Source organism: Hyla sarda, chromosome 13 (genome assembly GCF_029499605.1).
Source record: "Hyla sarda isolate aHylSar1 chromosome 13, aHylSar1.hap1, whole genome shotgun sequence".
In the NCBI taxonomy this organism is placed as follows: Eukaryota; Metazoa; Chordata; class Amphibia; order Anura; family Hylidae; genus Hyla; species Hyla sarda.
Window position 1 is genome coordinate 29,516,964 of NC_079201.1, and position 15,744 is coordinate 29,532,707.

Here is a 15,744-nt window from a genome sequence, read left to right on the forward strand (position 1 = left end):
TGGAGTCCTAAACACTCAGAGCTGCCAGCCTGCTTTGTTCACAGCCAAACAGGCTGTGAACAAAGCAGGCTGGCAGCTCTGAGTGTTCTCCTTTGTGAACAAAGCAGACTGGCAGCTCGTAGTGTTTAGGACTCCAGCATGAGTCTGAAATGCTTGCTGCCAGGACTGGTAGGGAGACCCCTAGTGGTCATTTCTTCAAAGTGGAAAATTAAATAGAAAGAAGCATATTTTTTAATAACATGCAATTGTAAAGTTATTCTGCATACATTAATCAATAATATATCAAAAGTTTTTTTTATGAGAGGTACCCTTTAAATCACTGGTCACCTGTGTCAGATGAATTATTTTCTTATATGTACAGACAGCTTTACCATGCGATTCTGTGAGCTACCAGGGGTTTAAATTGGCACTTCGGCCAAAAAAATAAATGTGCTCAAATTTACTGGTGCCAGAAAGTTATACAGATTTGTAAATTACTTCTATTTAAAAATTTTAATCCTTCCAGTACTTATCAGCTTCTGTATGCACCAGAAGAAGTTGTGTATCCTTTCCAGTCTGACCACAGTGCTCTCGGTTGCCACCACTGTCTGTGTCAGGAACTGTCCAGAGCAGGAGAGGTTTGCTATGGGGATTTGCTCCTACTCTGGACAGTTCCTGACATGGACAGAGGTGTCAGCAGAGAGCACTATCGTCAGACTAGAAAGAACTATACAACTTCCTCTGGAGCATACAGCAGCTGATAAGTACTGGAACGCTTACATTTTTTTAAATTGAAGTAATTTACAAATCTGTATAATTTTCTGGCACCAGTTGATTTAAAAAAAATAAATAAATAATAAAAAACGTTTTTCTATCCAGGGAATCCCTTTAAAAGAGAAGTCTCATCCTAAACGTTACTGAAAAACGTATCCCCTATCCGTAGGGGATAAGTTTTAGATCTTGGGGGGTCCGACTGCACCGAAAAGCTCTCCCACAGTGATATATGGAGGGGGTCGTAATGCTCCGCTCCCGGGAGCGGGGCCAGGTACAGGAGATTGCAGGGGGTCTGACCGCTGGGACCCCCCTAGGGGAAAAGCTTTTTAGTTCATGTTCCGGATGAGACACCTCCCTTAAAGGGGTACTCCGGTGAAAACCTTTTTTCTTTTAAATCAACTGGTGGCAGAAAGTTAAACATATTTGTAAATTACTTCTATTACAAAATCTTAATCCTTCCAGTACTTATTAGCTGCTGAATACTACAGAGGAAATTCCTTTCTTTTTGGAACACTGATGAAATCACCAGAACAGTGCTCTCTGCTGACATCTCTGTCCATTTTAGCAACCATGCATAGCAGATGTATGCTAAGGGCAGCATGGTGGCTCAGTGGTTAGCACTGCTGCCTTGCAGTGCTGGGGACTTGGGTTCAAATCCCACTAAGGACAACAATAAATAAAGCATTATTTTTATTATAATAACGTCAGCAGAGAGAACTGTGCTCGTGATGTCATCAGAGAGCATTCCAAAAAGAAAAGAATTTCCTCTGTAGTATTCAGCAGCTAATAAGTACAGGAAGGATTAAGATTTTTTAATAGAAGTAATTTACAAATATTTTTTATTTCTGCCACCAGTTGATTTAAAAGAAAAAAGGTTTTCACCAGAGTACCCCTTTAATGTGACCATAGACCAGTGTTTCCCAATCAGTATGTCTCCAGCTGTTGTAAAACTACAACTCCCAGTATGCCCGGACAGCCGTTGGCTGTCCAGGCATGCTGGGAGTTGTAGTTTTGCAACAGCTGGAGACACACTGCTTGGAAAAAAAACAACTATATACTTTCCGGTGACAAATGTGTCACTTTCTACACTTAGCTTGTCGTATGTGCTCTCTGCAGGTCAGATGGCAATTGTCAATTGTGTGAAGCTTTGTGGAACTCTGTTCACACACGTGCAGATCAGGAGTACATTTGTGGCACTGCTGCGCGGGTAACAGCATAATCTTCTTCAGAATAAAATATGTCAGTCCCTCTGAAGAAAATATCTGTGACAGATGAGTAGAATAACATGTGTGTATTGATGCCAGAGCTTCATACATTCCCTGTGTATTAGGACTGTGAAATAGATATAGCTCCTGCTTAGCAGGTTTTGGAAGGCATCTCCTTCTCTGAGCATTCTTCTAGCCCTTTTGTTCTTAAAGGGGTACTCTCGTGGCAAAAATTTTTTTTTTTTAAATCAACTGGCACCAGAAAGTTAAACAGATTTGTTAATTACTTCTGTTAAAAAATCTTAATTCTTCCAGCACTTTTTAGGGGCTGTATACTACAGAGGAAATGCTTTTCTTTTTGGATTTCTCTTCTGTCACGACCGCAGTGCTCTCTGCTGACCTCTGCTGTCCATTTTAGGAACTGTCCAGAGCCGCATATGGGGATTTTCTCCTGCTCTGGACAGTTCCTAAAATGGACAGCAGAGGTCAGCAGAGAGCACTGTGGCTCTGTCGTGACAGAAGAGAAATTCAAAAAGAAAAGCATTTCCTCTGTAGTATACAGCTGTTAAGAAGTACTGGAAGGTTTAAGATTTTTTAACAGAAGTAATTTACAAATCTGTTTAACTTTCTGGCACAGGTTGATTAAAAAAAAAAAAGTTTTCCACAGGAGTACCCCTTTATTAATGTAAATCAGGTCTAAGCCAGGCCTTCTTTTAGTCCCCTAACTACCACCGATACACCTTTTTTTCCCCAAGGGTCTTACTTTTAGATTTTCTTACAATGCCTATTAATAGTGCCTTTTATAGGGTCTGGTGTATGCAGAACTAAATGAGTTGGTAATACAGGAGTGCCCCAATAGTTGCGGTCAGGGCCGTTTCTGCCTATAGGCCAAATAGGCAGCTGCCTAGAACGCCCTCTTGATGGGGGCGCTGCTCTGCACACTGCAAGAAACTTAGTAGCCAGCTAGCACCTGAAGCTCCGCTCACCCGAAGCCCCTGCCCAGCCGGCACTAATGTGTCACCCCAATAGTAAGTTAATTACATGAGGAGGTGGTTTGTTACAGTGCATCATCCCAGTAGTAAGGTGATTACATGAGGAGGAGGCTTAGTAAGGTGATTACATGGGGAGGAGGTTTGTTACAGTGTGTGACCCCAGTAGTAAGGTGGGGCGTGTCAAAGGACGGAGCCAATGGACAGGGTCAAGGGGCGGCAAAATTAGCTTTCGCCTAGGATGGCAAATATCCTTGCACCAGCCCTGGTTAAAGTAATCCTCTTATTACTGGACCCCCTTTGTACAGTAAGTAATGTCACATAATGGCCTAAATCTTAGGCTTCATTCACATCACGATTTGCGTAAACGTATCCAGCCGGAGAATTTGAAAAACAAATACTGTATGGCTTATTGAAATGAATAGGGTATGGCATGGATCTATTGGGGATACAGCTGCAGCCATTTCTTTTTTAATTCTATGCAGTATGCCCAAGTCGTGATGTGAATGCAGCCTTAGGTGATGTTCGCACTGTGGAATTTTTGTGCGGAATTCTGCTGGAAATTTTCTGCACATTTGGTTCAATGGGATTCTGTTTTCCCATTCAGACAGTGGAATTTCCATGTCAGAACTTCCACACTCTGCAAAAATATAAGTCTAGTCTTAAAATTTTGCTAAATTGCGGGCGGAATCCCATTAAACTCAATAGGGCTTGAATTTCAGCAGAATTTTGTCTTTAGAGAACATGGAATTCCGCCAAACTTTGCTGAACAGAATTTGTGCGGATGTATACAGGTCCAGTAGAGATTATCTCGGCACCATTCAGCATGTGCTTATGAAATGTGATAGACACAATCAGAATAGCCTGCACAGTCCCTGGAAGCTACACCTATATAATCCTCAATGTTATCTCGTTGATATAGAAGGGTCAAAGATGCAATGGAAACATTGCATCTGGACACAGAGCCAATGCAACAGGGGTGTGAGGCACCAAAGAGTCAGGAAGCAGAGTAGTCAGGGAATTAGCCATGGTCATAAAAATTCAAACAGTTCAGGGCTGGCAGCACAAGTTCTTATTCGGAAAAAAACTGGGGACAGGTCTGGGGACAAGTTCTGGCCAATTAAGAAGCAGTAGTGCACCCCATGGGCAAAGCCAGGAACAGTAGACCACCACTGGAGACAAGAGTGAGGGAAACAAGGACTTCAGCACATGAAAGAAAGGAAACCTAAGCTTGTAATAAAGAGCAGAAGGCTGAGGGGCATGAACCACCGGCGTTACAAAGGACAATCCTGAAAACTAGACTTTAATAGAATTACGGTTTATATAGACACTTTACAAAGCTGGAAGCCATGTTTTTTGTCAATGCACAAACCTAGCAACTCGTCTTATACAGTTTGTCCCTAATAAGGCCAGAATAGATCTTCTTTGTCTCTGATCATAAAGCAGACTAAGGCTATGTTTATATGGCTGGGTTCCAAAAAGAAAACAATTTCCACTGTAGTATTCAGCAGCTAATAAGTACTGGAAGGATTAAGATTGTTTTAATAGAAGTAATTTACAAATCTTTCCGGCACCAGTTGATTTAAAAAAAACACCGGAGTACCCCTTTAACTTACTTGCTCATGGTAACATACACATTTGTAATCTGGATCATCGATTGTTCAGTGTAAATGGACATGACTCGGATTGTAGGTCTTATAGAAGAGGATGTTGCTGTTCAGTTATGATTATTATTATACTGTAAATTGATATAATAAACTATATTCTTTTTAACACAGTTTCTTAATTGCTTGGCAGGGCATAGAATATTATGCTAGAGTTTCTGCCTACAACATGAAGGGATGGAGTTCAGCGGAAATTTCAAGCCCCCTTTGTGCTTCTCCTTCCAGTAAGTTGTCCATTTACAATACTATGATGGAAATAGGTGACATTTTTATAATTGCTTAAAAAAAAAATGTAATCTGTCGTATGCTCATCCTTTAGAGAAATATGATAACGTGTCATCTGTTTCTACTTTATATCCATTTACATAGTTCTTCAGGGTGAAAAAAATATCATTATTATTATTTGTGGGGGCAAAATAAAAAAAATTAAAAAAATGCAATTTTTTTAAGCATTTTGAGGGCTTCTGTCTCTTCGCAGTGCACTTTATAGTAAAAATGACACAATATCATTATTCTGTAGGTCCATAAGATGATAACGATACCCAAATGTTTTAGGTTTTCTTTTGTTTTACTTCTTTTAAAAAATGATAACTTTTTTATAAAAATGATTATGTTTAATATTGTCCTCTTCTGACGCCTATAAGTTTTTTATTCTTTCTTATATGGAGCTGTATGTTGGAGCATTTTTTTTGCGCCGTGATCTGCAGTTTTTATCGGTAACAATTATTTTTTTTTTTTTGCACGGGACTTGTTGATCGCTTTTAATACAATTTTTTTATGGTAAATGAAGTGACCAAAATACTCAATTCTGGACTTTGATATTTTTTAAGGTATATGCCATTGGTCGTGCGGTTTAATTAATATAATATTTTTATAATTCTGATATTTATGCACGTGGCGATACATGGGCTTATGTTTATTTTGGTTTACATTATTATTTTATTTTTTCATGAGCAAAGTGAGGTTAATTCAAACTTATTAGGGAAGGGGTTAAATCACATTTATTAACCCTTTTTTTTCTTCCTTTACAATTTTTTATTCTCCATAGGGGACTCCTACATTCAGCCTTCTGAATGTATACATTGTTCAATGCTGCTTCATAGAACAGCATTGATCAGTGTTATTGATGCTCCGTGTACACCCTGCATCCTTAAAGGGGTACTCTGCCCCTAGACATCTTATCCCCTATCCAAAGGAGCCTCCTCTCCGCATTGCCAGTCATCCGGGACGGAGTGAAGTTCGCTCCATGCACCGGATGTCTGGGGTGCCGCAGCCAACATCGCAGGGATCCCCAGTGGGGGGATCCCCGCGATCAGACATCTTATTCTCTATCCTTTGGACAGGGGATAAGATGTCTAGGGGTGGAGTAACCCTTTAAGGTGTTAAGAGGTTGATGAGGCTGATGTGAATTGCCCCAATCCAAGGGGAAAATACCCTTCCCAACTACAAATATAGCAATAAGAATAAATCCCTGGATGAACGTTCTGTCCCTATAAATCTAGTATGCTATTACTGTAGGTAAGCTACTGCTGTCCAGAATTATGTCCAGGCCCTTTTTGAACTTTATGGAGTTCCCCATGACCACTTACTCTTACAGAGAGTTCCACTGTCTCACTGCTTTTACAGTAAAGAACCCCACCTGTGCTGATGTAGAAACCTTCTTTCCCCTAGGCTTTGAGGATGTCCCCTTGTAATAGATACAGTCCTGGTAATAAATAGATCATAGGAGAGCTCTCTGTACTGCCCCCTGATATATTTATACATTTACTTTGAATTTACCCCAAATAGTTTCCTTGTTTGCCTGGGAAGGTTGTTTTCCAAAGGTGTCAAAGATTTGTACTGTTTGTAAATTTTCTGACACGGTGAGTGCCACCAATAATTTCTTATTGGGATTTCACTTCACTTCAATTACGGTTGACCTTCTTGAAGTTTCTCCCATCTGCACACTGTATCTTTAAAGCTCACCCAGTGTGACAAATGGGTTCTTTCTCCATTTTCTTACCCTTCTCCCCTGAAAAGTTTCTTTGTTTGGGGGAGCTGATCACTTTAGGAGAAGCCCTGGTTGCTCCAAACATCTTCCATTTTAGAATTATGGAGGCCTCTGTGTGCAGCAGAAATGTTTTGTACCCTTCTTCAGATCAGGGCCTCCACACAGTCCTGTCTCTGAACTGTACAGGCATTCCTTTTCACCTCATGAATAGTTTTTTTTCTCTGATATACATTGTCAGCTGTGACACCTTATATAGATAGGAATGTGTATATCTAAATCCTTTCTAATCTTCTAAATGTACCTCAGGTGACTCTGATCAAGGTGTAAAAACATCTCTAATATGATTTAGGCCTCTTTGCCGTCGGACTCCACTATTCGGAGTTCCGTTGGAATATCCGTCCAGAAGGACAGGAAAAAAAAATATTGTAAGCTCTAATTTTTTTCTCCACTAAAATCCTGTAAAATTACCATTTGCATCAAACCCGTTTCAGGCTCCGATCGGCTCAAGAAAAAAAAAATTGCAGATCGGACCCTTAAAGGGTGGATGCAAATGACCACGTGAACCTAGCACAAGAAAAATAGCAGGCCCCAGAGCTATAGATCAAGTTTTATCATAAAGGGTCTGAATACTTATGTCCAAGCTAAATTTTAGCTTTTCCTTTTTAATAAATTTGAAAAAAAAATCTAAAATTCTATTTTCATATTCATATTATATGGTATTGAGTGCAGATTATTATTTTAGCACAATAATTAAAGGGGTACTCCGTCCCTGGCATCTTTTCCCCTATCCAAAGGATAGGGGATAAGATGTTAGATCGCCGCGGTCCCGCTACTGGGGACCCCAGGGATCACCACTGCGGCACCCCGCCATCATTACTGCACAGAGCGAGTTGGCTCTGTGCGTAATGACGGGCGATACAGGGCCAGGAGCAGCGTGACGTCATGGCTCTGCCCCTCATGACATCACGGCCCGTCCCCTTAATGCAAGTCTATGGCAGGGGGCGTGATGACCACCACGCCCCCTCCCATAGACTTGTATTGACGGGGGTGGGCCGTGACGTCACGAGGGGCGGAGCCGTGACGTAACGATGCTCCGGCCCCTGTATTGCCCATCATTATGTGCAGAGCGATCTCGCTCTGTGCTGTAATGATAGCGGGGTGCTGCAGCAGCAATCCCCGGGGTCCCCAGCAGCGGGACCCCGGCGATCTGACATCTTATCCCCTATCCTTTGGATAGGGGATAAGATGTCTAGGGGCGGAGTACCCCGTTAAATGTGAACAAAAGGGAAAGGGTATAAAATTTTCCATATGCATTGTATATCTATCATTTAGACTTCTCTATGTATCAATTACACTTTTTATATTTGTTACTGAAAGCGGATTATTTTGTAGACAGAATAAATCTGTTAGGATTTGCATATTCATGTGCAAAAGAGCAGGCATGCAATAAAGTACTCATACCCAAAATATGGATCTATGGATGGCGCTTCCCCAAAAGAATACCACAGGGATGAGGCGGCATTAAAAAATATTCATTTCTTAATAAAAACGCACAGACGAGTTTCAAGTCTGCATTAGACCCTTCATCAGGATTAGCTTGATGAAGAGTTTTGTTCAGACATGTTTTCCTTAACATGTTGACATGCTAGATAAAGTGGTGGTGTTTGTGAAGACACATTTGCCAAGTTAAAATGTGGAAAACATGGACAAAAACCTGACATGTACATAGTTGTATGTTTGACATGAAATGTGACAGTGTGCTAATCCATGGCCTGAAGACGTAATACTTCTGCAGACATTCACAGGACACCTAAAGCCTTTCCTGCCAAGCAATGTACATCACTGATACCTCTTCTTTAGTCATTAGTGTCTAAAGAAATGAACACAATAACATATTCTCTTTTTATTTATATGTTACACAACAGACCATGTAGTCAATCTCTCTGTGACACACCAATGATGTATTCCTTAAGATCACTGTACATAGAGGATTAACCTCATACTCAACGGCTTAAATATTCAGTGTTCTCGATGACATCACGCGAGTGGCGCCGAGCAGACTTTGTAGCTTTCTCCAATAAGCTGGTGTAGAAGACAAAGTCATCATTTCGGTGCTGTCTTTCTTTCAATACGGAAGATGGCGCCAAGTACAAAAGCTTTAAAACATAAAAGTGATTTTGTTAATTGATAGAAAAAAAATATCAAGTGACTGAACAGAAGAAAAATCTAAATCAAATTAATATGTGGTGCTGTTTGCCTTCAAAACAGCATCAGTTCTGCCAGGTACACGTGCGCAAAGTCAGGGATTGTGTAAGATTAAAGTTCAGAATATGAATGAACAATACAGTGATCCCTCAACTTACAATGGCCTCAACATACAATAGTTTCAACATACAATGGTCTTTTCTGGACCATTGTAAGTTGAAACCAGACTCAACATACAATGCTACGGACAGTCCAGATCTGTGAAACGCGTCAATGGCTGGAAGATCTGACCAATCAGAATGGGCAATTTACCAGTAAAACACATGTATTACTGAAGTGTATGCACTGACTGGTGTCTGGTAGCGCCCCCTACAGTACAGGGAGGTATTACATGTTCTGTACTCTTTACCTGTTCCAGGGTTAGCTGCTCCTTTGGACACCAGGTGAGGGCGACTCCATGTTACTTTTTTAGAACACTGTGTGTTCTGTATAGGACCCTGAAGAAGCTCCTGTCCTCTACATAGACCAGTGTTTCCCAAGCAGGGTGCCCCCAGCTGTTGCAAAACTACAACTCCCAGCATGCCCGGACAGCCTTTGGCTGTCCGGGCATGCTGGGAGTTGTAGTTTTGCAACAGCTGGAGGCTCCCTGCTTGGGAAACACTGACATAGACAGTGAATTACAGCTCCCAGCAGATCTTTATTACTTTTATATGTAAGGATTTGCTTTATCTATATTAGTTATCTACTTATTTTGCTTTAATCTTCCCTTTTTCCTATTTTTGGAAGACATTTTGGTGCCTGTAGAACCAATTACCAGGTTTCCATAGAGTTCTGGTCTCAACATACAATGGTTTCAACATACAATGGTCGTCCCGGAACCAATTAATATTGTAACTTGAGGGACCACTGTATTACCAAACGGGTATTAAAGGGGTATTCCACTGGAAAACATTTTTTTTTTAAATCAACTTGTGCCAAAAAGTTAAACAGATTTGTAAATTACTTCTATTAAAAAAAATCTTTAATCCTTCCAGTACTTATTGGCTGTTGTATGCTCCACAGGAAGTTCTTTTCTTTTTAAATTTCCTTTCTGTGTGTCCACAGTGCTCTCTGCTGACACCTCTGTTCATTTTAGGAACTGTCCAGAGCAGGATAGGTTTGCTATGGGGATTTGCTTCTACTCTGGACAGCTCCTAAAATGGACAGAGGTGTCAGCAGAGAGCACTGTGGTCAGACAGAAAGGAAATTCAAAAAAAGAAGAACCTTCTGCCAATAATTACTGGCAGGATTAAGATTTTTTTTAATGAAGTAATTTACAAATCTATTTAACTTTCTACCACCAGTTGATTTAAAAAAAAAAATATGTTTTTTTCAGCGGAGTACCCCTTTAATGATCAGCATTTTTGTATGTATACAGTCATTAAAGAAAAAGTCCAGCGCTAAGCAATTTATCTCCTATCTGCAGGATAGCGGATAAATGTCTAATCACGGGGTGTCTGACTACTGGGACCCCCACGATCTCCCGCACGTGGCACGTAGCTGCTGTGTATGACGTTTCGCACACAGGAGGTCAGCTGGTACAAACGTTCCCTCTATATAACTCTATGGGAGAGACAAAGGAATTCTGTGTCTCTGCCTCTCCCATAGACATGAATGGAGAGGGCGTTTGTACCAGCTGACCTGCTGGTTACAAAACATGCTCTAACAATGCCAAGCTGGACCCCGTACTGGAAATCGCAGGGGTCTGACCGCTCGGAGTAGTACATTTATCCCCTATTCTGTGGATTGGGAATAAATTGCTTAGCACTGGACATCTTCTTTAACTGAAACAGAAACAGCTGTGTAGGAGGCTTAAAGCCGGGTAAGGAACATCCAAACTTTGCTACAAAGGTGAAGTTGGAAGGTCCGCCCCTTGTGACATCATGTCCCACCCCTTAATGCAAGTCTTCGTGACCAACATCATGCCCCCTCCTACAGACTTGCATTAAGGGGGCGGAGCGTGACGTCACGAGGGCCGGATCCATAATGTCACAAACCACCGGCCCCTGTATAGTGAGTCATCAGCCACTCTGCGACCCCGCATCACATCGCATCGGTCCCGGCGCTCATCAACGGCCAGGACCCGCGGCTAATACCACACATTGCCGATCGCGGCAATGTGCGGTATTAACCCTTTAGAAGCGGCGGTCAAAGCTGACCGCCTCTTCTAAAGTGAAAGTGAAACTATCCCGGCTAGTCAGTCGGGCTGTTCGGGATCGCCGCGGGGAAATCGCGGTGCCCCGAACAGCTGACAGGACACCGAGAGGGCCCTTACCTGCCTCCTTGGTGTCTTATCGACGAATGACTGCTCCATGCCTGAGATCCAGGCAGGAGCAGTCAAGCGCCGATAATGCTGATCACAGGCGTGTTAATAAACGCCAGTGATCTGTGTAAGAGATCAGTGTGTGCAGTGATATAGGTCCCTATGGGACCTATAACACTGCAAAAAGAAAGTAAAAAAAAGTGTTAATAAAGGTCATTTAACCCCTTCCCTAATAAAAGTTTGAATCACCCCCCTTTTCCCATAAAAAAATAAAACAGTGTAAATAAAAAAATAAAATAAACATATGTGGTATCGCCGCGTGCGTAAATGTCCGAACTATAAAAATATATAATTAATTAAACCACACGGTGAATGGCGTACGCGCCAAAAAATTCCAAAGTCCAAAAAACCGTATTTTGGTCACTTTTTATACCATTAAAAAAATGAATAAAAAGTGATCAAAAAGTCCGATCAAAACAAAAATCATACCGATAAAAACTTCAGATCACGGCGCAAAAAATTAGTCCTCATACTTCCCTGTATGTGGAAAAATAAAAAAGTTATAGGGGTCAGAAGATGAAATTTTTAAACGTATAAATTTTCCTGCATGTAGTTATGATTTTTTCCAGAAGTACGACAAAATCAAACCTATATAAGTAGGGTATCATTTTAACCGTATGGACCTACAGAATAATGATAAGGTGTAATATTTACCGAAATATGCACTGCGTAGAAACGGAAGCCCCCAAAGTTACAAAATGTAACTTTCTGTTTCGCTGTGAATTTTTGGGTAAAATGACTAATGTCACTGCAAATTAGAATTAGCCATAATATGGATTTTTAGGTGGAAAATTGAGAGGGTTATGATTTTTAAAAGGTAAGGAGGAAAAAACGAAAGTGCAAAAACTGAAAAACCCGAGTCCTTAAGGGGTTAAAGGGACCCCTAGACACCTTATCCCCTATCCCAGCAAATGTTCAAGACTGAACTAGCTTAGGCGGTGACTGATTTCACGAAGCAGGTGATCTGGGGCACAGAGCCTCAGAATTAGAGGTCTGCACTGATGACCTGGCGGACGCAATTGATACTGAGAACAAATCTTTGCTGACCACACTGACTGCCTAGCCCTTATTAAATTAAAGTTGGAAGACCTAGAGAACAGGTCCAGAAGAGTCAACATTAGGATTCGGGGTCTGCCTGAAATTCATACAGAACTTACGCTAGTGGTCACTGACCGATTCTCAGCATTGTTGCAGCAAGCAGAACTGCCTTCTCTTCGTTTGGACCGTATACATAGGGCCCTGGTCTGCCCTAAGAACCTTGACACCCCTAGGGGCATTGTATTGTGACTGCATTATCCTAAAATGCGAGAACGTATCCTTCAAGTGGCTCATAATGTCTCGCTTTCAGGATTACGCCCTGCTGTCAACCTGTATGCCGATCTCGCCCCCTCCACCCTGGAGAGATTGTGCAACATGAGGCCAGCCACAATGGCGCTTCAAAAGGCTCAAGTTCACTACCTGCAATTTCAACTACGTTCTCAAACCTACAGTTCGAACAACTTCTGAGGCGTTGGAAATACTCTGCAAGGAAGGTATTCCTTATGATGAAGCACCCCCTTTGCCTCCATGCCAGCCGAATCTGAAAAGAATGTGGCAGTGTATGGACTCACCCCAAATACGCCATCGCTCCGTCCCTCAGAAGCCTGGATGACTATGTACTACACCTTGTTTTTGATCATTCATTGCCCTCCTGGCAGATAATTCCTTGTTCCTGTCTGGATACTCTATTCATTTACAAGTTGTTTCCTGATTCATCTGACTCTTCCGTCTTATGGTGCTGACTGGTCCCCTGCTGTTGGCTGGATGTCTCTTGTTTTTGAGCCACCTGGACCAGCTCTCCCTTTTCCCTTTTTTAATGTATTGCAGGGTATGGGACCCTATTGAGTTCTTTTTTTCTGGGTCTCCCCTGATGGTTATTTTGTGTTTTATGATACCTGGACATTTGTACTCCGCTCTCTTGTTCACCATTATAGTATTGTTTGATTGGCACTTGTATTGTGTCATATGTATAACCTTGATTCATTCTCCTATGTAGCCCTTAGTTGAGATGGATTACCATGTTGCCTCGCCTTATCGTGGGTGTTTGGTCTCAAGACCGGGCATCCCCCCCCACTTGGTACCACTTGGTTCATGTACGGTCATGGCGTAAATGTTGGCACCCCTGAAATTTTTCAAGAAAATTAACTATTTCTCACAGAAAAGGATTGCAGTAAACATGTTTTGCTATACACATGTTTATTCCCTTTGTGTGTATTGGAAATAAACAAAATAAAAAAAGGAGGAAAAAAAGCCAATTGGACATAATGTCACACCAATCTCCAAAAATGGGCTGGACAAAACCATTGGCCCCCTTTTAAAATTGTGGATAAATAAGATTGTTTCAAGCATGTGATGACCCTTTAAACTCACCTGGGGCAAGTAACAGGTATGAGCAATATAGAAATCATTCCTGAAATCAGATAAAAAGGAGAGAAATTCACTTAGTCTTTGCATTGTGTGTCTGTGTGTGCCACACTTAGCATGGACAACAGAAAGAGGAGAAGAGAACTGTCTGAGGACTTGAGAACCAAAATTGTGAAAAATATCAACAATCTCAAGGTTACAAGTCCATCTCCAGAGATCTAGATTTGGCTTTGTCCACAGTGCGCAACATTATCAATGTTGACACTGTAGCTAATCTCCCTGGGCGTGGATGGAAGAGAAAAATTGATGAAAGATGTTAATGTGGGATAGTCCGGATGGTGGCTAAGCAGCCCCTAACAAGTTCCAAAGATATTCAAGCTGTCCTGCAGGCTCACAGAGCATCAGTGTCAGTGCAAACTATCCTTCGACATTTAAATGAAATGAAATGCTATGGCAGGAGACCCAGGAGGACCTCACTGCTGACACAGAGACATAAAAAAGCAAGCCTACATTTTGCCAAAATGAACTTGAGCAAGCCAAAATCCTTCTGGGAAAACGTCTTGTGGACAGATGAGACCAAGATAGAGCTTTTTGGTAAAGCACATCATTCTACTGTTTACCGAAAACAGAATGAGGCCTACAAAGAGAAGAACACAGTATGAGGCTGCCCTAGACTTTTTGAGGCCTTAGGCGAAAATAAATCTGAGGCCCCCCAAGCACGATAAAAAGAAGAAAAAAAAATGTATGCAGGCGATATTAAAATTAACTGTATAAATTGCATATTTTAAGGCAAACTTTAAAGGGGTATTCCGGGCAAAAACATCTTATCCCCTTTCGAAAGGATAGGGGATAAGATGTCTGATCGCGGGGGGCCTGTCGCTGGGACCCCCCTGCAGCAGCCCACATTCTATGCGTAGCTGCGTCTGAAGTTTCAGAAACTTCCGGGCTTCCGAGACGGGGACGTGACGTCCCGCCACGTCCCCTCCATTCATGTCTATAGGAGGGGGCGTTGCGGCGTTACGCCCCCTCCCATAGAAATGAATGGAGGGGATTGGTGGATTGCCAGGTCAAAAGGCGGATGGGAGGGGACTCACTCCATCATAATGATGAAATGAACAGTAATATACCGCAGATGCGATCGGGCGGCGAGAAAGGGGCTAAACAATTAAAAATTTTGACTGGGAAAGGCTGCTGACATGTTTTTAATTACAGCAGCCTGCAGCTCTCTAATTACACAACTTAGGCGGCCGCCTAAATCGCCTAATTAGAGAGCCGCATCTGAACACAGTACTTACAGGGAAATATGGTGGAGGTTCAATGATGCTTTGGGGTTGCCTTGCTACCACTGGCACTGGGTGCCTTGAATGTTTGCCAGGTATCATGAAATCTGAGGATTACCAATGGATTTTGGGTCGCACTGTACATCCCAGTGTCAGAAAGCTGGGTTTGCGTCCGAGATCTTGGGTCTTCCAGCAGGACAAATCCCACTAACATACATCAAAAAACAACCAGAAATGGATGGCAACAAAGCACTGGAGAGTTCTGAAGTGGCAGCAATGAGTCCAGATCTAAATCCCATTGATCACCTGTGGAGAGATCTTAAAATTTCTGTTGGGAAAAGGCGCCCTTCCAATAAGAGAGACCTGGAGCAGTTTGCAAAGGAAGAGTGGTCCAACATTCCGGCTGAGAGGTGTAAGAAGCTTATTGATGGTTATAGGAAGCAACTGATTTCAGTTATTTTTTCCAAAGGGTGCACAACCAAATATTAAGTTAAAATAATTTTGTCCAGCCCATTTTTAGAGTTTGGTGTGACATTATGTCCTATTTGCTTTTTTCCTTCCCTTTTTTGGTTTAGTTCCAATACACACAAAGGGAATAAACATGTGTATAGCAAAACATGTGTTACTGCAATCCTTTTCTGTGAGAAATACTTCATTCTCTCAAAATTTTTTAGGGGTCCCAACATTTACGGTCATGACTGTAACTGCATTATGTGTATGTTCTATTATGTTTTTTTCCCCTTGTTGTCCCACCCCACCCCCTTGGGACATGACAGGATGTGTTATGCTTGCAAGAATCCCACTTTGCAGATTCTTTCTTTCCCAAACACTTAAATATGCTCATGAGCGGCATATGTGCAACACCCATCAGGGTCATTGTGGACACAATGTGG

General features: G+C 41.8%; 1 protein-coding gene across 11 annotated transcripts in view; it reads left to right on the forward strand.

The window, feature by feature from the left end:
- Positions 1-15,744, forward strand: part of ANKFN1 (ankyrin repeat and fibronectin type III domain containing 1) — a 597,928-nt gene that overhangs the window by 392,274 nt on the left and 189,910 nt on the right. For all 11 annotated transcript variants that reach the window (XM_056550598.1, XM_056550604.1, XM_056550603.1 and 8 more), the window contains one exon: positions 4,745-4,835. In XM_056550598.1, coding sequence (XP_056406573.1) covers positions 4,745-4,835 — 91 coding nt within the window. The remainder of the gene's footprint in view (positions 1-4,744; positions 4,836-15,744) is intronic.